The sequence below is a fragment of the Nasonia vitripennis genome, chromosome 2 (genome assembly GCF_009193385.2).
Source record: "Nasonia vitripennis strain AsymCx chromosome 2, Nvit_psr_1.1, whole genome shotgun sequence".
NCBI classification, from domain to species: Eukaryota; Metazoa; Arthropoda; class Insecta; order Hymenoptera; family Pteromalidae; genus Nasonia; species Nasonia vitripennis.
In genome coordinates, this window is record NC_045758.1 from 21,056,800 (window position 1) to 21,084,180 (window position 27,381).

A 27,381-nucleotide genomic window follows, 5' to 3' on the forward strand; every position below is an offset into this window, starting at 1 on the left:
TGGCAATTGAAGCGCTTTGCTATAAAACTATGACTTGGAATGCGTCTGTTTCGGAAGAGTGTACTTACCATTCAAAACACAGTAGGAGAAAGGATCTCCAGTATAGCCTGAGGGACAAGTGCAAGTTGGCGTGTGGCTCACAACGCGACATTCGGCTAAAGAACCACATGATCCCGGGCATGGGTCTCGGCATTTCTGATTTATACAAGCTAATTGATTTGGACAGTCGTTGTTGTTACTGCATTCCGGTCGACAGTTTGGCGGAGATCCCTTAAACTCAGGCAAACACGTGCACGATGGTGCATTGTTCGTTACTTGGCACTGAGAGTTGGGACCACAAGGTGAAGGAATACAAGGATTTTCAGATGGTTTTGGTTGAGCAGCTGCAAATACAATATGTTATTAAATAACAAATCAACGGATTTTATGTAAAGTCGATGGTTTGTGAAACGTACGTATTGGTCGGCAAAGAGTGAACGGATCGCCCGTCAAATCTTCCATGCAGCTACAAATCGGACTGTGATTCACAACTTGACACCGAGCGTTTATTCCACAAGTACCTCGACAGGGGTTTATACATTTCTGATTGCTGCAAGCTTGATTGAGAGGACAATCTGAGCTCACGATACACTCAGGTCTGCAGTTTGGTGGAGTACCCAAGAATCCAGGAACACAAGAACAGACTGCTTGATTGTTGACGTTGCGGCATTGGCTGTTAGAACCGCATGGTGATGGATTGCATGGTATTGGGTTGTCAAGCGGGGTATCTGAAATTCAATGTGTCGTTATGAATAAATGAAATTCTCTTTCATTTACTTTGGTTTGCAATCCCGAGTGTTCTAAAATTATATATTACCTTGTGGGTTGCACGCGACGAACGCGTTGCCAACCATTCCTGAGATACAGCTGCACGTTGGTATATGATTCACAACTGTGCACAATGCGTTCTGGCCGCAAACGTTGGTGCACGGGTCTCTACATTTCTGTTTGATACAAGCCTGGTCTCGTTGACAATCAGAGTTCATAACGCACTCGGGTCGGCAACCGATGTACGGGTCGCCGTGATAATCAGGCATACAGACGCAGGCATTTTTAATGCACATGCTGTTCGATCCGCAGTTCAAGCATGGATCGTTGGGTTTCGTTATTGGAGCTAAAAAACAAACGTCGTTAGAGTATTTTATTCGATTGAGTAATTTAGTATGAATCAAATATTTTTGTTTTTAATATCTTACTTTCATCAGCTGGTTTTAAATCGCAACGGGAGAACGGATCCCCAGTATAGCCCTCTGGGCAGTTGCACACTGGAATGTGATTGAGCACGTTGCACTGTGCATTGAGTCCGCAAGATCCAGGGCAAGGGTCGCGGCACTTGTTCTGAAGACAAGCTTGGTTGCTTGGACAGTCAGGGTTTATCGAACATTCCGGTCTGCAATTGGGTGGCGAACCTATGAAAGTAGCCGAGCAAGCGCAAGATGCCTGATCATTGACAACTCGGCACTCTGCGTTTGGTCCACACGGCGATGGCAAGCATGGGTTTGCTATCGGTTGATCTTGTTCTACAATTGAAGAATATAACGTATTACGACGCATGCAAACAAATTTAGATTCGTGCAGAAACAAAATGACAAAGATACTTACTAGGTAGTTCGTAGCATGACGTGAACGGATCTCCCGTGTAGCCAGTTTGACAAGAGCAAATGGGACTGTGGTTGATGGTTTCGCATCTGGTATTGAATCCACATGTTCCTGGACAAGGGTCCGTGCATTTTCTGTTGAAGCAGGCCTTGTTCAAGGGGCATTCCGAGCTAACAACGCACTCGGGTCTACAGTTGGGTGGTGTGCCCACGTACTCAGGTAGACACGTGCAAACGGCCTGATCGTTGACAACGCGACATTGGCTATTGGGGCCACAAGGCGACTGACTACAAGGATTAATCGCGACCACTGGATCTGAGAAAGTAAGTTGGATTAGCAACTGTTCGGCAGACGTTTCTCCACGTGTAATATAAAATAAATTACCTTTAGGCGCGATACTGCAGTATCTGAATGGATCGCCAGTGTAGTCCGGGTGGCAAGAGCAAATCGGATTGTGATTGATGACCTGGCATTCGGCGTTTCTGCCGCAAGTTCCAGGACACGGGTCTTTGCATTTCTGATTGATACAAGCCAAGTTCGAGGAGCAGTCAGAGTTTGTTATACACTCGGGTCGGCAGCCCTCGTAAGGGTTGCCAAAGTAATCGGGATTACAAGTGCAAGAGCCTGCTCCATTCTGTACTCGGCACACTGCGTTTGGTCCGCAGGGATTAGGCTCGCATGGAGACGTATTTTCTGGTGCTGGTGCTAAAAATTATATGAAATTTAAGGATTCGATCGTGAAAAATTCAGACGCGTTTGTTGAACTCGCATTTGTTCATCTACTTACGATTTATCAGTAGGTTGCACTGTGTGAACGGATCCCCGCTGTAAGGCTGCTTGCAAGTGCACATGGGGGTGTGACTGACGACGTAGCACTCGGTATTGCTACCGCAGGAGCCTATGCAAGGATCTCTGCATCTCTGATTGATGCAGGCTAACTGGCTGGGACACTCTCCGTTACTTATACATTCAGGTCTACAGTTTGGCGGAGAACCGATAAACTCGGGTAAGCAAGAACACGAGGGAGAGTCGTTCACGACATTGCACTGTGCGTTCGGGCCACAAGGTGATGGTTGGCAAGGGTTTTTGGGAACCGCTGGCTCGTCGGGCACTAATGGGAGAAAAATTTGATATTTACAATGAAAAAGAGTTGATTAAGAAGGAGAGAGGTATTTTGGTTTGACGGATAAAAAAAATTACAAATAAACGCTTACACAACGGGCTGCAATAGACAAACGGATTGCCGCTAAACCTCGCAGGGCAACTGCAGATGGGATTGTGATTGACGACTTCGCAGACAGCCCCGACTCCGCAGCTTCCAAGACAGGGATCGATACACTTCTGATTGCTGCAAGCTCGATTCTGGAGGCAATCGGTGCTAACGACGCACTCGGGTCTACAGGTCGGGGGACTGCCCAGGTATCCCCTGATACAGGTGCAGACAGCCTGGCCATTGATCGCGCGACACTCGCTGTTCGGACCACAGGGCGACGGACTGCAAGGGTTCGTTTCAGGTGGAGCTTGTACGGGCGAGCATTGGCTGAACGCGTTGCCGGCCATTCCCTGGGGACAGCTGCACATGGGCACGTGGTTGATGACCGTGCACTGGGCGTTCGGGGCGCAAGCTCCGGGACACGGGTCTTGGCACTTGCGCTGCAAGCAGGCGCGGTCGCGCGGGCAATCGTTGTTCAGAACGCACTCGGGTCGGCAGGCCGCGTAAGGGTCTCCCTTGAATTCCGGCAAACACGTGCAGACTCCCTCGTTACACACGGCGTTCGCGCCGCAGGGCGACGGGTTGCACCTGTCGAGCTGGTCTACGTTCGGGTCGAATGCTGAAATGGTCAATGTGGTTAGGTCTTGAATTTTCCTGGAAAAAAAGTTGACAAAAAAGGAGTGCAGGGCAGTGCTTACTTATAGGTGGTTGCAGGTTGCACTGAGTGAACGGATCCCCGGTGTAGCCTTGGGGACAGGCGCAAACCGGAACGTGATTGACTATGGAACAGATAGCGAGGGCTCCGCAAGAGCCAGGACACGGGTCAACGCATTTGTGATTTATGCAAGCTTTGTCGGCGGGACATTCCGAGTTAATGGAGCATTCGGGTCGGCAATTGGGCGGCTGGCCGACGTAGTTGTCGACGCAGCTGCAGGCAGGTACTCCGTTGACGTTTCGACACTGGGCATAGCTTCCACAGGGTGACGGTACACATGGGTCGGGTGGAGTCGGCGGGTATTCTTGAGGAGCTAGAAATGGAGGAGCGGCGATTGTGAGCGCACTGTTCATCGCACCTAAACTTACGGAAGACAATGAGAGCTGTAGATTAGAGATTAGATTAGGCTGCTTACGTGGCACGGGTGTACACCGAGTGAACGGGTTGCCTGTGTAACCCGGCATACAAGTGCAAATCGGGCTGTGGTTAACGACATTGCAATTGGTGCCGAGTCCGCAAGGGTTCGGGCATGGGTCCACACATTTTTGGTTTTCGCAGGCTAGATTCGACGGGCACTCCGTACTGGCAATACACTCGGGTCTACATCCAGGTGGGCTGCCAATGTAGGAGGGTAGGCAAGAGCACACGGCCTGGCCGTTCACCTCCCTACACTGACTGTTCGGTCCGCAGGGTGATGGAGAGCAAACGTTCTCTTTGAAGGCTGGGGAATAAACATTTATTTGTTTTATATTCAAAAAAATTGATAAAAAATTTCACATGTGATTTGCAAACAGGATTAGTGAGGCAAAATGAGCTGGGATATATGGAGATTAATTCGTTACTTCAAACTCATGCAGTATTGGAGATGGCGCTGGTTAAGTTGCAATATCGGCTGAGCTTGTTACGAGGTTTTTCAGATTATTAACCAGAGTTAATAATGGTTTAGGGGTCAAACGTGCGTGTTTAATTACTGCTGTAGGTAATGATGTTTTTAGTCGAAATAGTAGTAGTAGCATTGCTGGAGCTTGCATAATTTTGAAACAATTTTGAAGAGACAATTTGGGAAAAACTGTCAGCAATGTGTGTAAAATGATTTTATTACTCTTCAAGTTTCATATGTTTAATTTGTAGGGAATAATAAATTCATTTTACGATAAAAACAGTATAAAAGCGCAACTAAGTCAAAATGATAAGCTGAATGGGTCAAAAAGGCTAAAGGTGTGCGAAGGTTATTCAAGCTTTTCTGTGCTCTCTGGTTGTAAAATATGGACTTGTTGATCGAAGCAGGGCAATAACGAGATACTCAGGTGAACTAAGGCTTTTGCAAACTACGTGCAAAATTCTCAGCAAACGATAAGTCGGAGGGGGAAGAAGCAGGGCAGCGTAACAATATTTTCATGTGTAGACTTACGGGGCTGCATGTTAATCGTGCAGTAACTGAATGGATCTCCAGTGTATCCTGTGCGACAAGAGCAAGAGGGCAAATGGTTAACCGCTGTGCACTCAGCGTTTTGACCACAAGCACCGGGACAAGGGTTTCTACACTTTTTCTGTACGCAGCTTAAGTTGGATGGGCAGTCAGAATTATGGAGACATTCTGGCCTACAGCTTTCGTACGGGTTTCCAAAGTAGTCGGGTAAACAGGTGCAGGATCCAACGCCGTTCTGCTCTTTACATTCGGCATTGGCGCCACAGGGCGAGGGGTTACATGGCCTAACCGATTGATCGATCGGGATATCGGCTAAAACATTTTAAAGCAACAGACATTAGGCACAGAATATCATTGACATGGAGTAAGCAGAGATATCTCCATTCCAACTCGTCTCGGGATCGACTGTGCAAACCTTGTCTTTAGCCTCGTCATCGTCGATCTACTCTACATTTCAAATAAAAAAAGACTTGCACAGGCGGTTCGATCAACAGAAAGAATGCGATCTTCTCCTTACTGTCAAAAGCTAAAAGATGAGCAGATAATAGCGCAGTTTCATCCTGCTCGTAAATCTTAAAACGACGGTCTTACATGTAACTGGGAAACATTGCGTGAACGGGTCGCCGCTGTAGGAGTTGGCGCAGGTGCAAATCGCCGTGTGGCTAACCACACTGCATAGTGCGTTGGCTCCGCACGAGCCCACGCAAGGGTCTTTGCATTTTTTGTTGATGCAAGCCTGCTGAGTGGGACACTCGGAATTGCTAATGCATTCGGGTCTACAGCTAGGTGGCGAACCAATGTAGCCAGGCTCGCAAGAGCACGAGGACTGTTCATTGGCGACTTGGCAGATCGCGTAGGGGCCGCAGGGGGAGGGTTGACATGGATTTACTGGTGACTCGTCGACGATTGGTTCTGCGTGTAAAATTGTTCGATTAATACCTTTTCGCTTGAAAGATCGTAAGAGATGGATACTTGAATTCTTGCGAATTATGAATAAGAAATCGTGGATTTCGAAATGGTGAACATAAAGCCGCATTTTACGCTCGCCATTGCAAAAGGCTTTTCTCTTATTCAAAATTGCAAATGTTCGATTCAGTTTCCATCTCTGTGTGGTTATAATTTAAATGCTTTTCGTCTTACGATGTGGAATGCATCTGACGAAGGGATTTCCCGTGTACTTGGGCGGACACGAGCAAATGGGATTGTGGTTAATCACTTGGCAGACCGCCTGAACTCCGCAAGTTCCAGGACAAGGGTCTACGCATTTCTGATTTACGCAAGCACGATTTCTCGGACAGTCAGAACTCTGAGTACATTCTGGTCTGCAGGCTGGTGGACTTCCAAGGAAATTCGGAGAACAGGTGCAAACAGCATTGCCATTTACCTCCCGACAAATGCTGTTCGGGCCGCAAGGAGAAGGAGTACATGGTGCTCGATCGGGTAGCACTGTGTTCAGAATAATAAATTAGTGAGTAGGTGTCAGTCTTTGTCGAGGAATTCCAGTAGAAGTATTTTTTGGGATATAGTACCTGATATCGGTTGACACGAAATGAAAGCATTGCCGCTAGTGCCTGCTGGGCAGTTGCACATAGCGAAATGCTGTGCAACGTAGCAATCAGCACCTTGTCCGCAAGTATTAGGGCATGGATCCTGACATTTGTTTCGGATACACGCCCTATTGCTGGGACAGTCGGTGTTGAGTACACACTCTGGTCTACAACCGATATTCGGATCTCCGAAGTACTCAGGTCTGCATCTACATACTCGGTTTACGCAGTCTGCATTGGGCCCGCAACTGCAGACCTCTTCATCCTGAATCGGTTGTTGCGGTGCTAAATATAATCAATCAATTATGCATTATGAATGTTAGTAAAAAAAAGATTTGATTGTTATCTTTTATTCACTAGAGTTCTAAGCTTACGTGGTTTGTATTGGCAACTAGTGAACGGATCTCCTGTGTAACCCTCCAAACAGTTGCATGTCGGTACATGGTTAAAAACGTTACAGATAGCATTCAAACCGCACGAACCAGGACAAGGATCAATGCAGCGTTCGTTAATGCAAGCTTTGTTGCTTGCGCAATCTGAATTGATCGTACATTCTGGCCGACAGTTCGGTGGAGTTCCGAAATAATTTGTTGCGCATGAGCAAGAGGGTAACCCATTGTTGTTTTGACACAGCGAGTTTGGACCACATGGAGATGGAATACATGGGTTCGATTGTGGCGGTGGAGTTTCTAGAAAAGAACGTATGGATAAGTTGGACTGAAAGGAAATATAATAGCGTTTAGAAGACAGATTATGATCCTTACGGTCTAAGAAGTAGCAGCGTGAAAACGGATCACCGGTGAGTCCCTGTTTGCAGGTGCAAATTGGACTATGATTCACTACTCTGCAAACCGTTTGTTCGCCGCACCTATTTGTGCATGGATCGACGCATTTTTGGTTTATGCAGACCCGGTTCGAAGGGCACTCTGAATTGGTTGTGCATTCAGGTTTACATGTTGGTGGTATTCCAGTATATTCTGGCAAACATGAACATACAGCTTGACCATTGACTTCTCTACACTGGGAATAAGGTCCACACTGAGTAAGCCTACACGGACTAAGCACTGATACGTCACTCTCTGTTGAAATGTGAAATTTTTCATTAGAAAAAAGTGGTTTAGTTTTTATAGTTTTTGGGTTAGTCGAAGCATTTTTCTTACGTGGTGGTGGAATGGGTTGACAAAATTTAAACGGATCTCCAGTGTATCGGTCGAAGCATACACAAACAGGAGAATGGTTTTGCACGTAGCATTCTGCGTTTTGACCGCAAGTTCCAGGACATGGGTCTTTACATTTTTGTCCGATGCACGCTTGATTTGATGGACAATCCGAGTTTCGAGTACATTCCGGTCGACATCCTTCGTAAGGATTACCAACGTAGTCGGTCAAGCATGTGCAAGATCCAGCATTTTGCTGTACTTTGCATTCGGCGTTTGCTCCGCAAGGCGATGGAACGCATGGATTAACAGGTGTTGGATCTGAAGCTACACAAACGTGACAAAAATGAATCGTTGAAATCTGAGTTTAAGAAAGCTTCGTTTGGAGATTTCAGTGTATTTCGATGACAAAAGTCTTACCTATGCTAAGAGAACAGTATGTGAACGGATCTCCAGAATATCCAGGAGGACATACGCAAGTGGGCGTGTGACTGACAACACGGCACTGAGCATTTGGAGCACAAGAATTCGGACACGGGTCTTGACATTTTCTATTGATGCAAGCTAGGTTATTTGGACACTCCGAATTGCTCGTACACTCAGGCCTGCAATTCGGCGGCGAACCCAAAAATTCAGGCAAGCAAGAGCAAGATGGCGAATCGTTAGTTACTTGACATTGTGAATTCGGTCCACAAGGTGAGGGTATACAAGGATTAACTGGTTCTGGAGGTGACGACACTTGAAAGTAAAAGGTTTTATATTAAAAAAATGGTTGCGATTTAAGTTTGTAAATAAAAACTTGAATTAAAAACAAAGCTTACGAATTGGAGTGCATGCAATGAATGGATCTCCTGTCATTCCTTGCTGGCAACTACAAATCGGGTTATGGCTGACGACTTTGCATGTTGCACGAATGCCACATACACCCGGACAAGGATCGACGCACTTTTGATTATTACATGCTTGATTTTGTGGACAATCAGAACTGACGGTACATTCTGGTCTACATGATGGAGGTGTTCCGAGATATCCAATAACACAAGAACAAACGGCTTGTCCGTTAACCGATCTACATTGGCTGTTCGGACCACATGGAGATGGATTGCATGGGTCAGTTTGCACTACGGAGGGATAAAACTTATTAATATTCTAATCATTGATCATCAATGTTTACATTAATAATATTTGAAACTTTAAGCCATTTAAGTTTACGGTTTCAAATTTCAAAAACTTATCAACGTACCAGTTTCAATAATCGGAGAGCAAATGGAAAATGCGCTGCCAGTCATACCGGACGGGCAACTGCATATCGGGATGTGATTGTACACGTTACAAATAGCATTCTGGCCGCATGTATTTCGACATGGGTCGATACATTTTTGTCGTATACATGCTTTATTGAAATCACAGTCATTGTTCATAACACATTCTGGACGACAGCCTGTGTAAGGATCACCCTGATATTCTGGTAAGCATGAACATTGACCATTACTGCATTGCGCATTGGAACCGCATTGTACTTGAGAGCAGGGGTCTTCAGATACTACTGGAGCTATAATTTGAAGAAAAAAAATGTGTTTTTATACAATCAAAGAACGACTATTTGGTTGGAAACCGAGCAACGAATCTCTTACGTTTTTCAGGTTGGATGTTGCATATTCTGAATGGATCTCCAGTATAACCGTCAGGACACAAACAAGTCGGAATGTGATTGATTACATTGCATGTGGCTAATACGCCGCAAGATCCAATGCAAGGATCCTGACATTTTTGTCTAATGCAAGCTAAGTTACTGGAACATTCGGAATTAATAGTACATTCTGGCTTGCAGTTTGGTGGGGAACCGAAATAGTTCTGTTGGCAAGCACATGACGGTACGCCATTGATGTTTCGGCAATCTGCGTTTGGACCGCACGGCGATGGGAAGCACGGATCTCTTGGCGGAGTGGGCTCGTCAAACGATGGTGCAGCTGAAAAATTACAGAGTTTTGATTGTAGCTCTAAGACTGAGGATTTACGTATACCGCTAGTCAGTATGAACTTACGAGTTATCGGGAAACAGGTCGTAAATGGATCACCAGTAAATCCTTGAACGCACGTACAGTGCGGAGAATGATTGATGACTCTGCAATTAGAGTTTCTACCACAAGCAGCTGGGCACGGATTAACACATTTCTGATTAACGCATGCCTTGTCTGATGGACATTCCGAACTACTAACGCATTCAGGTCTGCAAGCTGGTGGACTGCCTATATATTCAGGCAGACATGAACACACTGCAATACTATTTACAACTCTGCATTGACTATTAGGCCCGCAATACGATGTAGAACAGGGGTTTGTCTTGTCAGGTTCAACGTCTAGAAGAAAAACAAATGCTTGTACCGATGAGCTTTCAACAAAGTCGAAAAAAAATATTAATAAATCCTACCATTTGGTTTTGAAATTTGGCATAATCTGTACGGATCACCGCTGTAGCCAGGGTAACAAGAGCAAGTAGCTAAATGATTGATAACTTGACACTGCGCGTTCAAACCGCAGGTTCCAGGACATGGATCTTTACATTTGAAATTCGTGCAAGCAAGATTCAACGAACAGTCTGAGCTTGTTACGCATTCTGGACGACAACCCTCGTAAGGATTGCCAGTGTAATCCGTAATACAAGTGCAAGAACCTGCTCCGTTTTGCTCTTTACATATTGCGTTTGATCCGCAAGGTGAAGGTACACAGGGATTAGAAGTTTCGACTGGTACATCAACTGTGAAACGTTCAATAAATATTTGATTTTAATTGTCTTTACAACTTACGAGTTAATTTGAAATAACGCCTAGTCAGTAAACTTACGTGGTCTGAGTATACATTGAGTGAAAGGATCCCCGGTGTATTGACTAGGACAGAAGCACATAGGAACATGACTAACAGTTCGGCATTCTGCATTTGTACCACATGAACCGGGGCATGGATCTGTACATTTATTCCTAATACAAGCCTGATTATTCGGACATTCACTATTACTAATACACTCTGGTCTACAATTTGGCGGAGATCCAGTAAAATCAGGCAAGCAACTACATGACGGCGAATCGTTGTTTACTTGGCACTGGGCATTTGGACCGCAAGGCGATGGTTGGCACGGGTTTATTGGAACTGGGGGCGTATCCGCTGTGGAAAAACATTGAGTGTGTTGCATTACAATGCAAAATGGATGAATAGGCGAGGTCATAAGAGGCCAAAATAAATATTTCTTACGTATAGGAACGCATCGAACAAATGGATCTCCAGTGAATTTGGAAGCGCAATGACATATTGGATTGTGATTAACTATTTTGCAAATAGCTTCAATGCCACAAGCGCCGACACATGGGTCTTTGCATTTTTGGTTGATGCAAGCTTGATTTAGCGGACAGTCTGAACTGCTTATACATTCTGGTCGACATAATGGAGGGCTGCCGATATAGCCTTGCACACATGTACAAACAGCTTGACCGTTAATAGGTCTGCAGAGACTGTTTGGTCCACAAGGCGATTGAGCACATGGAGAAACTGGTGTGGGGTCTACAATAAATCGGATTTTTTTATATAATGTAGATAATTCAGTACTTTTAGTAAGTAAGAATAATAAATGGTTAGTTTCTGAATATTAGTTATTTTTTCAAACTTTTTAGACTATTACAAATTTATGTGAAGCGAAGTAATACCTCGTATCGCATTGCACTGAATAAATGCATTTCCTTCGAAACCTGTTGGACAACTGCATATCGGAACGTGATTCACAACACTGCATTGTGCATTAAATGCACATGGTTCTGGGCAAGGATTTTTGCATTTGTTACGAACACAAGTTTTGTCACGAGGACAATCCGTGTTGAGTACGCATTCTGGTCTGCAGCCCATGTACGGATCACCGTAAAACTCGGGATTGCAAGTGCATATTCCGTTGTTGCATTGGGCATTCGATCCACATGGATTAGAACTACACAAGTCTACTTCAGCGGGTTCGTCTATAGGATTAAAAAAAACGTTTGAATAAATCTGTTTCTCTCACACTGATGAATGTCACAAATATTTAAATTTGATCTCTTACTGTAGATAGGTTGGGAACGACATTGATCGAAAGGATTTCCTGTATAGCCATCACGGCATGTACATACAGGCACATGATTGAATACTGAACAAACGGCATCGAAGCCGCACGATCCCAAACAAGGATCTTGACATTTTTCTTGCATACAAGCTTTGTTGCTTGCACAATCCGTGTTTACTGTACATTCTGGTCTGCAATTAGGTGGACTGCCAATATAGTTAGAAGCACAACTGCATGCAGCTGTTTCTCCAATTTTCTGGCATACAGAATTGGCACCACAAGGTGAAGGAACGCAAGGATCTTTAGTTGGTTGTGTTGGAATTGCTGGTACTAAAAAATGTTGAATTTCGTTTTTTAAAAAAGCCGTTTGTAGATAACAAATTAATCCTTGAGATCAGCGAGTCTTAACGATCACGCGTATACATACCGATATCATAGAAACATTGTGTGAAAGGATCTCCTGTATATCCGTTGTTGCAGAAACAAATTGGACTGTGATTGATGACTTTACAATTGGCATTCAAGCCACACGAATTAGGACAAGGATCTGCGCATTTTTGATTTATGCAAGCTCGGTTTGTGGGACATTCTGTGTTAACAACACATTCCGGTCGACAATTCGGTGGAGAACCAACAAATGTTGAACGACAAGAACAAATAGCTATGCCATTGTTCACACGACATTCGCTGTTAGGCCCACAGGGAGATGGATTACATGGATTAACATTGACAGGTTCATCCAGTTCTTTAAAAATTATAAATATTTTAGCGATTAAATAAAAAATGTAACAGTAGGCGTCATAAGTAAAGGGAAATTAAAATGCAGTCTTACGAGTTTGTTGGATTATGCAATGGCTGAAAGGATTTCCTGTATATCCTGGAATACATGTGCACAGAGGAGAGTGATTTACGACTTGGCATAACGCATTTTGACCGCAGCTTCCAGGACAAGGGTCTCTGCACTTATTTTGCGTGCAAACTAAGTTAGCCGGACAATCGGAATTCATGATACATTCGGGTCGACATCCTTCATAAGGATTTCCAGTATAATCGGGTAGACAACTACATGAACCAGCATTTCCTTGTTCTTTACATACGGCATTAGCACCACAAGGTGTTGGGGAACATGGTTTATTAACTTCCACTACTAAAATACGAAAACAAAAATTGCAATTTGAATAAAGATAAGAAAATAGCAAGAATAAACAATTTTTCAAGTTTTGTCAAGGGTAAGCTTTCTTACTTGGAACGGGAGAACATTGAGTGAATGGATCTCCAGTGAATCCTGCTCTGCACAAACATATTGCGACGTGATTCGCGACATTACAGTCAGCATTTGCACCGCAAGAATCGGTGCATGGATTTTTACACTTTTGCTGGATGCAAGCAAGTTGATTAGAGCATTCATTATTATTGATACATTCTGGGCGACAGTTAGGCGGGTTTCCTTGGAATCCAGGTAAACATGAGCAAGATGACAATTGGTTCACAACTTCGCATTGGGAATTAGGTCCGCATGGCGATGGGTAACAAGGATTAACTGGTTCAGGTGGCGTAGGTGTGTCCACTATAAAAAATTAGGTATAAGTATGAATTCGAAATAAAACATTACACTGCGTTTTTTGCGTATAACAATGCTTACTTTGCGGTGAACACGAGACAAAGGGATTGCCAACGAATCCAGGTCTGCATGTACAAATAGGATTGTGATTTTTAACTAAGCACTGAGTGTTTAATCCGCACGTACCCGGACAAGGATCTTTGCATTTTTGATTGATACAGGCTAGATTCTGAGGACATTCTGAGCTGCCTACGCATTCTGGCCGACAACTTGGTGGGCTACCTATAAATCCTTCTATACATTTACATATTGCTATTCCATTAATTTCTCTGCAATGGCTATTTTGTCCACAAGGCGATGGTGAGCATGGATTTGTCACTGTTACTAAAGGGGTAAAATTTTTCGTTATTTTCCAACTTATTGAGAAGTTAGTGAATTTTTTTCAGTAATAATATACCTTCATATGGATTGCACGCGACAAAAGCGTTTCCGCTTGTACCCGGTGGACAAGAGCAAATGGGTATATGATTAGTCGTTAAACATTGAGCATTCTGTCCACAGGTACCTATGCATGGGTCAACGCACTTATTGCGAACGCATGCTTGGTTATAAGCGCATTCTTCGTTTCCGACACATTCTGGTCTACAGCCAATGTACGGATCTCCAGTGAACTCACTTTGACATGTACAAATTCCATCGCGACAGTTTGCATTGGGCCCGCATGGTGATGGGTTGCATAAATCGGTTACAATCGGATCAGATTCTAAAAAAACAATCGACAATATATATTTTTTGTTGTTGATGTTAGCAAGTGAATTAAATTTGCAGTCGAAAGATTTCTTACGAATAGGCTTTGGTTGGCAAGAACTGAATGGATCACCAGTATATCCTTCTCGGCAAGTACACACAGGAATATGGTTAAATACATTACAAATAGCCTCGAATCCACAAGATCCCGGACATGGATCAGCACACCTATTGCGTATGCAAGCTAAGTTGCTAGGACAATCCGTATTCACTGTACATTCTGGGCGACAGTTGGGTGCAACGCCGATATAATTTTGTTGACAAGTACAAACTGCAGTACCTCCAACTTCGCGACATTCAGAATTAGGACCACAAGGTGAAGGCACGCATGGTTGAATGATTGAAGGTGGTATATTTTGTATTTCTGAAATAAAGTTCTACGTTTCAGTTTTGTTCTGATGAAACTGAAAAAATGTTTGCTTCTCATTTTACTAACCATTAGGGAAACAAGATGTGAATGGGTCTCCAGAGAAGCCGTTGGAGCAAGTGCATATCGGACTGTGATTCACAACCCTACAATTAGCGTTTCTACCGCAAACATTATTACACGGATTGGTACATTTTTGGTTAACGCAAGCTTTATCGCTTGGACATTCTAAGTTGATTGTACATTCAGGTCTACAACCTGGTGGAGTTCCAATGTATTGGGGCTTGCAAGAGCATACAGCCTGCCCATTGTTAACTCGGCAATCGCTGTTGGGTCCGCATGGACTCGAACTACAAGGATCTTTAGGGACTACGTCAGCTAGAAAAAAAATTGGTACAATATTAAGTACACGATTCAAACTGCCAATTTTCATTTCATCTAATGTCAATGTACCTTGTATTTCTTCACGGCAGTAACTAAAAGGATCTCCGGTATATCTAGGAAGGCAAGTACAAGATGGCAGATGATTAACTACTTGACAAACGGCGTTCTGTCCGCAAGTTCCAGGACAAGGGTCTTTGCACTTATTTCTAATACATGCAAGATTTGCTGGACAGTCTGAACTACTTGAGCATTCAGGACGACAACCCTCGTATGGATTACCGATGTAATCTGTCAAGCAAGTACACGATCCGGCTCCGTTTTGTTCCTTGCAAACTGCATTCGCACCGCAAGGCGATGGCGTACAAGGTGTAGAAATTTGAACAGAAACTATCGCTACAAGAAATTGTTTGAAAATAAATAAGTGTTTGAATTTGTCAGTTACGTTGAATGTTAAGAAAAGAACATCTCTTACGTTGTGGGTAACATTGCGTGAACGGATCTCCTGTGTAAGATTGTAAGCACGAACACATGGGAGCATGGCTCACTACGTAACACTCTGCGTTTGCACCGCAGGATCCAGGACAAGGATCGATACATTTACGATTTCTACAAGCCAAATTGAAAGCACAGTCATTGTTGCTGATACATTCAGCTCGACAATTTGGAGGTTGGCCGATGAAATCAGCCATGCAAGTGCAAGAAGCCTGATCATTCACTACTTGACATATAGAGTTCAACCCACAAGGAGATGGTTGACAAGGATTAGTGACCGGAGTATCTTCGGGTTCTGTAAGAGCATATCATTATTTAGTCAATTCGTTGGGGAAAATTTTAGTACATTTATATGAAATATAGTAAGGTTCTCTTACGCATAGGCAAGCATCTTATGAATGGATCGCCTGTAAAGCCTTGAGGGCAACTACAAATAGGGCTGTGGTTAATAACTTGACATTGTGATCCGATGCCACATGTTCCTGGACACGGATCCATACATTTCTGGTTTGTACAAGCTTCATTTCTGTTACAATCTGAGCTACGAATACATTCTGGTCTACAAGTTGGTGGACTTCCTATGTAGCCCGGAACGCATGAACAAACGGGTTGACTGTTTATCGGCCGACATAAGCTGTTTGGTCCACAAGGAGATGGTGAACATGGCTCGGTAATAATCGGATCTAATTTGAAGTATAGAAATATAACATTGATATTAAACTGTTCGACGGATGAATCTAAATTCAAAGAGAACATTTTACGAACCTCTAACAGGTGTGCATGAAATAAATGCATTGCCTGTAGTCTTAGGTGGGCAACTACACATTGGGACATGATTGAAAACGTTGCATTCGGCATTTTGTCCGCAAACGCCAGGACATGGATCTTTGCATTTATTATTAATGCAAGCTTGATTGAAAGCGCAATCAGAATTGAGTACACATTCAGGGCGACATTCGATATGAGGGTCTCCCTGGTACTCAGGTTGACAACTACAAATACCGTTGCGACATTCCGCATTTCTACCGCAAGGCGATGGATCACATGGATCGCTTACAACAACGTCCGCTAAAATAAAATTTTCGTTTGAGATTTCCCATATCAAACACAATGGTGATTTGCAATTTCCAAGCAAAAACTTACCAGGTTGAGGTTTGTAACTACAACTGACAAACGGATCTCCAGTAAACCCAGAAGGACACAAACATGTTGGAACGTGATTTACCACTCTACATTCTGCACCATAGCCACAAGATCCAGGGCAAGGATCACGGCATTTCTGGTTTATACAAGCTTGGTTACTAGGACAATCAGAGTGTATACTACATTCAGGTCTACAATTTGGAGGACTTCCAATGTAATTCGTTTGACACGAACAAGCTGGAAAACCTCCATTGTCACGACATTCTGAGTATTGACCACATGGGGAAGGTAAGCATGGATTAACCGGTGTTGGTTGAATATCTATAGGTTCTGTAAAGAATGGAAATTTGTATTTTTTTCGTCTAACTCTAACTTGGAATACATTTCAGTTAGAAAAATCTTACTTTGCATCGGGAAACACGACGAGAATGGATCGCCTGTGAACCCGTCTTTACAAGTACAGAATGGGCTGTGGTTGTTAACAGCGCAGTTGGTATTTCGACCACAAGGAGTTGGGCATGGGTTGACACATTTCTGGTTAAGACATGCTTGATTTGGTGCACATTCTGAGCTAACCGTACATTCCGGTCGGCATCCAGGTGGATTACCTATGTATCCAGGTGCACAAGAACACACGGATTGACCATTAATGGGCCTACAAACACTATTTGGTCCACAAGGGGATGGTCTACAAGCTTCTGGTAGAAGTGGAGCTGGAGTAGATTAAAGAGGTTAATAAACAGAGAAACGTTGCCTGAAAATGAAGTTAAATCAGTACTGCCAGTGCAATTACCATTATCCATTTGAACGCGATTACAATATCTAAACGGATCGCCAGTGAAGCCATTCATGCAAGTGCACGATGGCAAATGGTTCACTACTTGGCATTCAGCGTTAAGTCCACAAGTTCCCGGACAAGGATCTCTGCACTTGTTTCTAATACAAGCGAGATTAGCGGTACAATCAGAGCTCACAACGCATTCCGGACGACATCCTTCATAGGGGTTGCCGGTGTAATCCTCCATGCAAGTACATGATCCAACATTATTTTGTTTCCGGCATACAGCATTACTGCCGCATGGTGAGGGTATGCATGGATCAACATTTTCAACAGGATAATTCGCAACTAATGGAAAAAATTTGATTATTTAACAGTTCTACAGAATTGTTAGTGGTTATTCAAGATTCGATTAATTTGCTTACTTGGTCTTATAAGACATTGTGAAAACGGATCTCCAGTATATCCATTTGGACAAATGCACATAGGTGTATGACTTACTACGCGACATTCGGCATTGAGACCACAAGAGCCTACACAAGGATCTTTACACTTTTGATTGATGCATGCTAAGTTGTTTGCGCACTCGTTGTTACTAATGCACTCTGGTCGGCAATTTGGTGGAGATCCGATAAAATCAGGCAAGCAAGAACACGACGGCGAATCGTTAATATCTTGACACTGAGAATTAGGACCACAAGGTGATGGTTGGCAAGGATTCGTCGGAGTGTCTTCAACGACTGCTTGAACTAATGAATATGGTCAATTTTAGTGAGTGGCTAAGAAATGTAGTTAAGAGAAAGGTAAACGTGATAGTAGATTTCGTACTTATTTGGCACAAAGTAAACGGATTTCCAGTAAACTGTTGTGGGCAACTGCATATAGGATTATGATTGATAACTTGGCATTCAGCCCTAATACCACAAGCACCGACGCAAGGGTCGATACACTTTTGATTGGAACAGGCGCGATCTCGAGGGCATTCTGAGCTTTGAGTACACTCAGGTCTGCAGGAAGGTGGACTACCAAGATATCCACTTAGGCATGAACATACAGCTTGTTGATTGATTTCGCGACAAACACTATTTGGTCCACAAGGCGATGGATTGCAAGGGTTTCGTATAGGTTCTTCTGTTTAGGAAATAATTTCATAAAAGGATTAGTCTTGAAAAATGGCGCTAATGTTATTACTATGATTTCTTAAAATTTGATTGGATCATACCGTATGGGTAACAAGCAACGAATGCGTTACCCCTCGTTCCTTCTGGGCAAGTGCATATAGGTATGTGATTGTAGACATTGCACGTTGCCGAGGATCCACAAGTACCAGGACAAGGATCGATACATTTGAAATTGCTGCAGGCTTTGTTTAAAGGACAATCGGTATTGAGAACACACTCGGGACGACAGCCCACGTACGGGTCTCCTTGGTATTGAGGTAAGCAACTGCAAACTCCGTTTCTACACAGTGCATTTGATCCACATGGAGAAGGATTGCACGGGTCATCGAGGGCTGTAATAATCCGAGTTCAGAATTTTGTAAGGATAAGGTGTTACCGCTCGAGGTACATTGTGTTAGTGATCTAAGTTCATAATGCTGATATCGAGTCATGAACATATTCTTACTTGGCTGAGTTGCAGGGGGTGTTGGTTGACAAGAAGTGAATGGATCACCAGTATAACTTGGTGGGCAAGAACAAATGGGCGTATGATTCACGCAACTGCATACGGCACCAATTCCGCACGAACCTGGACATGGATCCCGGCACTTTTCGTTCATGCAAGCTTGATTACTTGGACAATCAGAGTTTATGCTACATTCGGGTCGACAAGCAGGTGGACTGCCTACGTAATTAGCCGAGCAAGAGCATGACGCTAAATTGCCAACTCTACGACATTCTGCGTATGGTCCACAAGGAGATGGAACACAAGGATCTACTACTTCGATAATAGGTTCTGAAAAAAATTTTTTACGATATTTTAAAGATAACGTGATGAAAACTCAATCATCTATCAACGCGAATTTATCAAAATTAACAAAAAGCATTTCTGTTTCAATATTACAAAATGATCTTACTGTCCATCATGAAGCATCTACTGAATGGATCACCAGTATGTCCGGGATTGCACGAACATATGGGACTGTGGTTAATAACTCTGCAGATAGCATTGAGTCCGCAAGGACCAGGACAAGGATTGACGCACTTCTGATTAATACACGCCTTGTTCGAAGGGCATTCTGAACCCAAAACACACTCCGGTCTACAGCTGGGTGGAGTTCCTACGTAACTGGCTTGGCACGAACAAACAGCCTGCCCATTAACAACACGACAGTTGGAATTTGGTCCACAAGTCGAAGGATTGCAAGGGTCGGTCGGTCTGTCGTTAACTGAAATTTTTCATTAGGTATGGCTGTAATTTCGTCCTTGAGGTAATTATAGTTAAACGTTGCACTTATTAAATATGATTTGCTTGAAAAATAAATCATTAACGTTACATTTACCTTTGTAGGTTGATTAATTATTCCTTATTCCATTAAAGCACTGATTAAAAATTTGGCACTTGAATCTTAAGCAATTACGCAGTTTTGCGAGAACTATGTTGCAAAACTATTTTTGGTATTAATATATTAATTGCTCAATACGTGTTTAATTGTATTAAATTGTGGTGAGTTTCTTTGGGTGTTAGACATTTATTTGGATTTTTTGAATTACGTATTTGGTTATTGGTTTTTGGTGCAATTCGCGAACTCGATGCTAATCGTGCTCAACTACTGCTGCGCACAGAAAATCAAGCGCAACACGACAATTTCAAAGCACAACACAGCGTAATGTTGAAATTTTCTGCACCAACGGTAAATTGGCACACATGGCATCGGAGTTCGTGAATTATGATCACAATAACTTGGGATTAGTCTAGAGTCTGTTATTGAATTGGGTGCAGTCTATGTAAACTAACTTTGGTAGCGATATATTCAGTCTTATGGTGCTAAAAACTGTTGTGTTAGGTTATTATAAATTAATGCGAGGCAATAATGGGTGAACATGAAGATGCGTTATCATTGTGGGTGTTTCGTGACGACGACTTGAACTCTGGGAAGCGTACTGGGATACGAAGGAATCGCGCGACGCAGAATCATGTGTTATATACGATCTGCGACGCTAAACAATCGCATTTCGACAAGCTTGGGTGAGTGTGGGTGGTAATTAAAAAAAAACTTGGGTTATTCATGGGCAAACGATCAAGCTTGGGCATAAAATCAGTGTTATGCGTGGTTTTATCTGCTGCGAGTAGGCCGACTGATGGATGCAAATCGTATTGTTATTGATAATGATGAGAGATAATCGTGCTTGCGTTGTGTTTTGTCCAGGCAGAGAAGGGCTAATGGTCAACTTACTGTTCGGGGCCTGGTAGGGGCGACAATGTCTGAAGGGGTCTCCGGTAAATCCGGACGGGCAAGAACAACTGGGCGAGTGGTTAATCACTTGGCAATCGGCGTTTTGGCCGCAGGTTCCGGGACAAGGGTTCTGGCATTTCATACGTATGCAGGCCAGATTGGAGAGGCAATCGGAACTGAGGGTACACTCGGGGCGGCATCCTTCGTACGGGTTTCCGAAATAGTCTGGCAGGCACTGGCAAGAACCCACGCCGTTCTGCTCTTTGCAAACGGCATTCGTTCCGCAGGGGGATGGCGTACAGGGGCTAAGTACCTCGACTGGGTAGTCGGTTGGAGCTAGAAAGGTCGGAAGAAAGTTCGTAAAGTAAAGGTCTCGTGTGAGCTTACATGCTAAAATCATAAATCATCATGTTATATGTATAGTATAATATATATATAGTATATCACAAGTGTGCAGTCATTCGTACAAACAAGCTGTAACAAGTGTAAGTATAGCGTGACATAGCACTCATCACAAAGTGAATATTCACAGCAATTAATAACAACGACGACGAGAATCTGTCTGAGAATGGAAAATGAAAAAAAAAAAATGGTTTCTCAGGTCTCTTACGTGGACTATAAATGCACATGGTGAAGGGGTCGCCAGTGTGGCCCTCGAGACAGACACACATGGGCGTGTGACTGACCACGTGGCAGTTGGCGTTGAGGCCGCAGGATCCAACGCACGGATCCGCGCACTTGTTTCTTATGCAAGCCTGGTGAGTCGGGCACTCGACATTGTTAATGCACTCTGGTCTACAGTTCGGCGGCTCGCCCACGTAATCCGGCAGGCAGGCACAAGCTGGATTGCCATTGACGCCCGTTTGCAACTGGGCGTTGGGACCGCACGAGGGTCGCTCGGGCTCGTAATCGTTCGCTGATCAATTCATTTACAAGTGTTATTTTTATTTATTTATTTATTTATTTTTTGTTTGTTTTTTTATTGGTGCGTATTTTCTTACGTTTGAAGTCGGGTCGACACTGAGTGAACGGACTGCCGACGAAGTTGACGGGGCAAGAGCAAATGGGGTTGTGATTGATGACGCGACACTCGGCTCTCAAGCCGCAAGCTCCAAGACACGGGTCTATGCACTTCTGATTGCTGCAAGCTTCGTCCTTGGAACAGTCCGAGTTGACGACGCACTCGGGTCGACATGTCGGTGGACTGCCGAGATAGCCCTGGACGCAAGCACACACTGCTTGGCCGTTTATGGTTTGACACTGGCTGTTTGGTCCGCAAGGCGATGGCAAGCATGGGTTTACGTTCACCTCGATATCTGATTCGAATAGTACGGCGTTTAGTTTGATTTTTACACGGCAAGGTGACAACGGTACGGTAATAAAGCGGCAAAGAGTGACAATTTTGTCGTAAACGATACTAATGAAGCTCACAACTTTGCGGATCTCATTACCGTCCATAATCACGAGAGTCGAGACTTTTTAGATACCTGCTAGAACAGTGCATTGGATAAACGCGTTTCCGGTCATGCCTTGGGGACAGCTGCACATGATAACGTGATTGTAAGTGTTGCAAACGGCCGTAGGCGCGCAGGCTCCCACACAGGGATCGACGCATTTTTGGTTCTGACAGGCCTTGTTCGACGGACAGTCGGAGTTCAAGACACATTCCGGCCGACATTGATAGTACGGATCACCGTGATAGCCGGCGAGGCAGGTGCACCTGCCGTTGTCGCACCTGGCATTCGATCCACACGGATTTGGTTGACACGGATCGTCGTGAACGATCGGCGCGGCGGCTATTGAAAACGTTTTTGATTATTTTTAATACGCGAGGGTTTCATCGATTGGTTTAGTGCGTGTCATTATTGCTCGTTTATGCGTTAGTTTTGTACTGATTATTAACTTTTTGAATCGTTTTTATCGCGAGTTAATCTCGATTCTTGGAAAAAGCTGCAGAGGGTTAGTCCGTTAAAAATCAAAGTCCAGAGATGCATCCTCCTTACTTATAGGCTCCTGTCGACAACTGGTGAAAGGATCTCCGGTGAATCCAGGAGGACATGTGCAGACGGGCACGTGATTGTGCACGCTGCAGAGGGCGGAGAAGCCGCAGGATCCGGCACAGGGGTCTCGGCAGCGATCGTTGTTGCAGGCGAGGTGCATGGGACAGTCCGAGTTGACGGTGCACTCGGGTCGGCAGTTGGGCGGTGTGCCCAGATAGTGAGGCAGACAGGCGCACGAGGCCAGACCTCCGTTGTTGTTGCAATTCGAGTAGAGCCCGCAAGGAGAGGGCAGACAGGGGTTCTCCTGCGGCACCACTGGCTTCGTGGTCGGGTAGTAATCGTTGCCAACTGCGGGGCGGTGGAAACGATTTCGGATTTGAGAGACGGTTTGAGAGATCGAAGAGAGATTCGAGTTTTAACAATCAGTTGGAAAATATTAGAAAGTTTTTGTATCAGAAAGATGGAGAAAAAGTAATGAAATGCGCTACTACGCATCGATGCCGATCGTAGTACACGCGGAAAATCGATTATTCGACAGTATCTGAAGCACTGGAAATATTATTGGGTTAAGAATAAGAGGAGAGGCAAGTTTCGACGAGTTCAGAATCTTACTTGGATTGGGAGTGCATCTGGTGAACGGATCACCAGTGAGTCCCGGGTTACAGACGCAAATGGGACTGTGATTGATGGCTTTGCACTGGGCATTCTGACCACAGATGCCTGGACAAGGTGAAACACACTTCTGGTTGACGCAGGCCAAGTGCGGGGCGCACTCATCGTTGACCGTGCACTCGGCACGGCAGCTCGGAGGACTTCCTATGCAAGTGCTCAGGCAGGAACAGACCGCTTGGTCGTTCACTACCCGGCACTGACTGCATGGACCACAAGGCGATGGATTGCAGTGGCTCTTTGGTACTGCTGGTGCGTCAGATAATGGATTTATTGTATTTGAATGGTGTTGATGTGTTAATGATTCAATTTTGAGGAAATTGGCTAGAGTTATCACGGCAGTGTATGCGACATGGACAACGTACTCTTCGTACGCACGCTATGTCTGACACGTATCTTACTCGTACTACTTGCACAGCGTGACATTGTAATGATTTAATGTTTTACTGATGGAATCGACTGATCAAATTATAGTAGATACAAATAAAACATTATTGAAATAAAATAAAGCAAATACAGTACGATTAAAAAATTAATGCTACAAAATTAAATGATTAACAGCGTATAGCGTGTATAGGAATAAACTACTGGAAAAGGTTCCACAATCTGAACGGGATTCTTACATGAGACAGGCTGCGAGCAAATTCTGAATGCATCGCCAGTATGGCCAGGGAGGCAAGAACAAGTGGGTACGTGGTTGACAGGATGGCACTGGGCATTGAAGCCGCAGACCCCTGGACAGGGATCCACGCACTTGAAATTGACGCAGGCCAGTGTGGAGAGACAGTCGGAATTACTGGTGCACTCGGGCCTACAGGCCACGTAAGGGTCACCCTGGTAGTCGGGCAGACACGTGCACGAGCCGGCTCCGTTCTGCTCGCGGCAGACTGCGTTCGAGCCACAGGGCGACGGTACGCACGGGTTCCTATTGTCCACTGGGTAATCTTCGACTGGAAGTAGATGTTGGTTTTTGTTTTTGGCTTGCAGCACTGCTTTTTATTAGGAATTTAGCTATGTTATCGATTAGTCTTTGGTAAGTATGGTTTTAATTTTTGAGCATCGATCGGAAGAATTTTCGTTGTTAACTTTATTTTATTAGTTGTTGATCGGAAATGAAAATTTTATTTTAAAGAAAATTTTATTAATTGGCTTTTTGGTTTGAGAAGGCGTTTGATATTTTAATTTCGCGCCGAATTCAGCATTGATTATATTTTTTGGCGCAGACGTAAGCATTTGCGAGCAGATTCGCATAGTCGCATAGACTGTAGACGAGAGTGCATTTGTTGAATACTGAGTCGCAGTAACTCACCAGGCGTATCGAGTATTCGCATTTTTCTTAATTAGTTCGCATAGAGTTAATTCGCATCTTAAAAGTATGTTATAAGCAAAAATTGTTGTGAAATAAAAAATAGTTGAAAAAAAAAATTAATTTGGTTAATTAGAACCGCATATAATAGGTGGTAATTTGAAAAATCTTTGGGTTACTTCAGTCACTGTTTGAAACGCAGTTTGCGTTCAAACAATTTAAAGCTAAAAAAGGAACGTTAAAAAAGTGAAATATCGCAGAAATCGTTTCCAGGAATCGTGATTCCTGAAAATATTATTACGTAGACGCAGAAGGGGGTTATAAAGTAGCTGGCAGTATAAAACCATTGTCGTAGATCAGCCACCATTCGCTTAATAAGTAAATCCATGTCAATTCAGGGCGAGGCAAGGGCGGGTAAATCGCTTAATTCGCACGCATAATGGCAAGATTCTTATCGCTAATTAAATACAGCATAATATAGTTGCAGCATATTTTCAGCGTAGCGCGGCTCTTTGCAGCGCTTATCGCATAAATATAATCAAAATAGAAAAGTACATCCTGTACACCACAACAGGCGATAGAGTAGAGTCTCAGCAACAGTAATAATAGGACAGTAACGGACAGTTGACAGTTGACACTTGGTACTTACCTGCCTCACGCTCAGGCATGCAAGGAGAAGAACGAAAGAGAAAACGGAAGACGAAGACAACAACAACAACAACAACAACAACCATGCATCACAGATAACGTGAAAACCAAAACGACAGTAACAAAAAATAGCTGATCGAGCAGCGTACTCACCTTTGCCGACGGGTTGACAGAGAGAGAACGGATCTCCCTTGAAGTTCTCGTTGCAGGAACATACTGCGTTGTGATTAACTACACTGCACTGGGCATTCACGCCACAGATTCCGTCGCACGGGTTTCGGCAGCGCTGCTGCATACAAGCGAGATGCGGTGGACACTCGGGGTTAATCGTGCACTCGGGTCTGCAGTTGGGCGGTACGCCGATGTAGTTCTGCAGGCAGGAACAGGCAAACGTGTCGCCGCGCACCTGGCATTCGGCGTTAGGGCCGCAGGGCGACGGCGAGCACGGGTTCTCTGGTTTCGGCGGTTCCACTGAAAATTATATGTCGGTTTAGTATTGCGGCGCGAGGCTGAAGATGGACTTAAGTACTTCATTTTGTGGAGATATTGTACAATGAAATGCGATTTATCACAGAGGTTTTGAAATGAATGATTAGTTTTGACTAGTCTAGGTATTTCAGTCATTTTACACACAGTTTATGAACTTCGCGGTGTTAATGTCGTTCGATGGATTTATTTTATTTAAATTATTCTGAGTGACTCAATTGTATGTAAATTAAAATGCAAATGCACTTTGTTAAAGTGACTATACCAGATTCCAATACGAACCATCTGAAGACAATGTAAAATTGACACTACTAAAAAGATATTCCCGGATATTCCCCGTACAGTAGAAGTAGAAGATAAAGATGTCGAGAGCTAGAATCGCAAGAACAAAGCTTACCTGGGATGGGATAACAACTAGTGAATGGATCACCGGTGTATCTTTCATAACAGCTGCAAATCGGGTTATGACTTATCACTTGACATTTGGCATTCTGACCGCAAGATCCTGGGCAAGGATCTCGACACTTGCTGTTTAGACAAGCTTGGTCCAGAGGACATTCTGACGTAACCACACATTCAGGTCTGCAGGCTGGTGGACTACCACTGAATGATGGCTGACAAGAGCAGACTGCGTGATTTTCGATAACCTTACAAATACTGTTCGGTCCACATGGAGATGGTGAGCAAGGCTGAGTTGCTGGAACTAGAAAGTAATGTTTTTCGTTATTTTATAAAGTTATAGTTTTTATTACTGATTTTTCTATAAGTGTCGAGAAACTAATGAAATCTTACCTTTGCTGAATGGTTTGCATTGCGAGAATGGGTTGCCAGTCATGTCAGGCGGGCAGCTGCACATCGGCAAGTGATTGACTACATTGCACCTGGCATTGTTGCCACACGTGCCGATGCAAGGATCTTTGCAACGTTGATTGATACACGATTTTGTACGCGAGCATTCAGAATTTGTGGTACATTCTGGTCGACAAGACGTGTACGGATTTCCAACGTAATTTGGCAAGCACTTGCAGATTCCGTTTTCACATTGGGCATTATTACCACACTGGCACTCGTCGTCATTTTTACCGGGAGGTGGCATAACTGAAAAATAACAAAAATTTTCATTGATTATGATCATTACAACGCTTTAGAGGTATAAGGAATTAATGTTTTCTTTCGCATACCTTCAGCTGGTGAGCATAGAGTAAACGGATCGCCAGTGTAGTCTGGCTGGCATAGACAAGTCGGAATATGATTCTGTACGTGACAGTCAGCGTTCGTTCCACACGAACCGATGCACGGATCTCTGCACTTCTCAAAGATACAAGCCTGATTGGAACCGCAGTCTGTGTTGACGACACACTCTGGCCTGCAGTTTGGCGGGGCACCGATGTAATTGGTCTTGCAACTGCAAGCTGCCTGGTTACCAATCTTTCGGCACTCTGAGTAGAGTCCACATGGGTTCGGAGTGCATGGATCTTGTGTTGGAGTTGGTGGTGGTGTTATTGCTGAAAAAAAAATTTGTTGTATTCCATGCAAAGAATTTAAATGAATTACTTGTAA

At 44.0% G+C, this 27,381-nt stretch overlaps 1 protein-coding gene across 1 annotated transcript in view; it reads right to left on the minus strand.

Annotated features, from left to right (window-relative positions):
• Positions 1-27,381, minus strand: part of LOC100116128 — a 71,411-nt gene that overhangs the window by 17,876 nt on the left and 26,154 nt on the right. Inside the window, 57 exon segments of the mRNA XM_032597509.1 lie at positions 69-383; positions 456-767; positions 857-1,153; positions 1,236-1,559; positions 1,642-1,953; positions 2,023-2,343; positions 2,426-2,736; positions 2,738-3,470; positions 3,550-3,879; positions 3,982-4,287; positions 4,978-5,307; positions 5,587-5,907; positions 6,136-6,441; positions 6,525-6,827; positions 6,917-7,231; positions 7,307-7,621; positions 7,703-8,026; positions 8,120-8,437; positions 8,521-8,820; positions 8,943-9,251; positions 9,334-9,669; positions 9,745-10,059; positions 10,131-10,457; positions 10,544-10,861; positions 10,949-11,254; positions 11,398-11,700; positions 11,784-12,113; positions 12,211-12,528; positions 12,616-12,930; positions 13,027-13,350; positions 13,426-13,728; positions 13,802-14,107; positions 14,189-14,515; positions 14,588-14,887; positions 14,972-15,295; positions 15,375-15,689; positions 15,772-16,077; positions 16,160-16,446; positions 16,504-16,858; positions 16,942-17,232; positions 17,325-17,663; positions 17,741-18,058; positions 18,144-18,446; positions 18,538-18,828; positions 18,942-19,271; positions 19,393-19,704; positions 20,713-21,048; positions 21,323-21,614; positions 21,694-22,028; positions 22,200-22,508; positions 22,716-23,060; positions 23,325-23,619; positions 23,970-24,325; positions 25,489-25,806; positions 26,219-26,524; positions 26,614-26,919; positions 27,003-27,326. Of these exon segments, the coding sequence (XP_032453400.1) occupies positions 69-383; positions 456-767; positions 857-1,153; positions 1,236-1,559; positions 1,642-1,953; positions 2,023-2,343; positions 2,426-2,736; positions 2,738-3,470; positions 3,550-3,879; positions 3,982-4,287; positions 4,978-5,307; positions 5,587-5,907; positions 6,136-6,441; positions 6,525-6,827; positions 6,917-7,231; positions 7,307-7,621; positions 7,703-8,026; positions 8,120-8,437; positions 8,521-8,820; positions 8,943-9,251; positions 9,334-9,669; positions 9,745-10,059; positions 10,131-10,457; positions 10,544-10,861; positions 10,949-11,254; positions 11,398-11,700; positions 11,784-12,113; positions 12,211-12,528; positions 12,616-12,930; positions 13,027-13,350; positions 13,426-13,728; positions 13,802-14,107; positions 14,189-14,515; positions 14,588-14,887; positions 14,972-15,295; positions 15,375-15,689; positions 15,772-16,077; positions 16,160-16,446; positions 16,504-16,858; positions 16,942-17,232; positions 17,325-17,663; positions 17,741-18,058; positions 18,144-18,446; positions 18,538-18,828; positions 18,942-19,271; positions 19,393-19,704; positions 20,713-21,048; positions 21,323-21,614; positions 21,694-22,028; positions 22,200-22,508; positions 22,716-23,060; positions 23,325-23,619; positions 23,970-24,325; positions 25,489-25,806; positions 26,219-26,524; positions 26,614-26,919; positions 27,003-27,326 (18,423 nt within the window).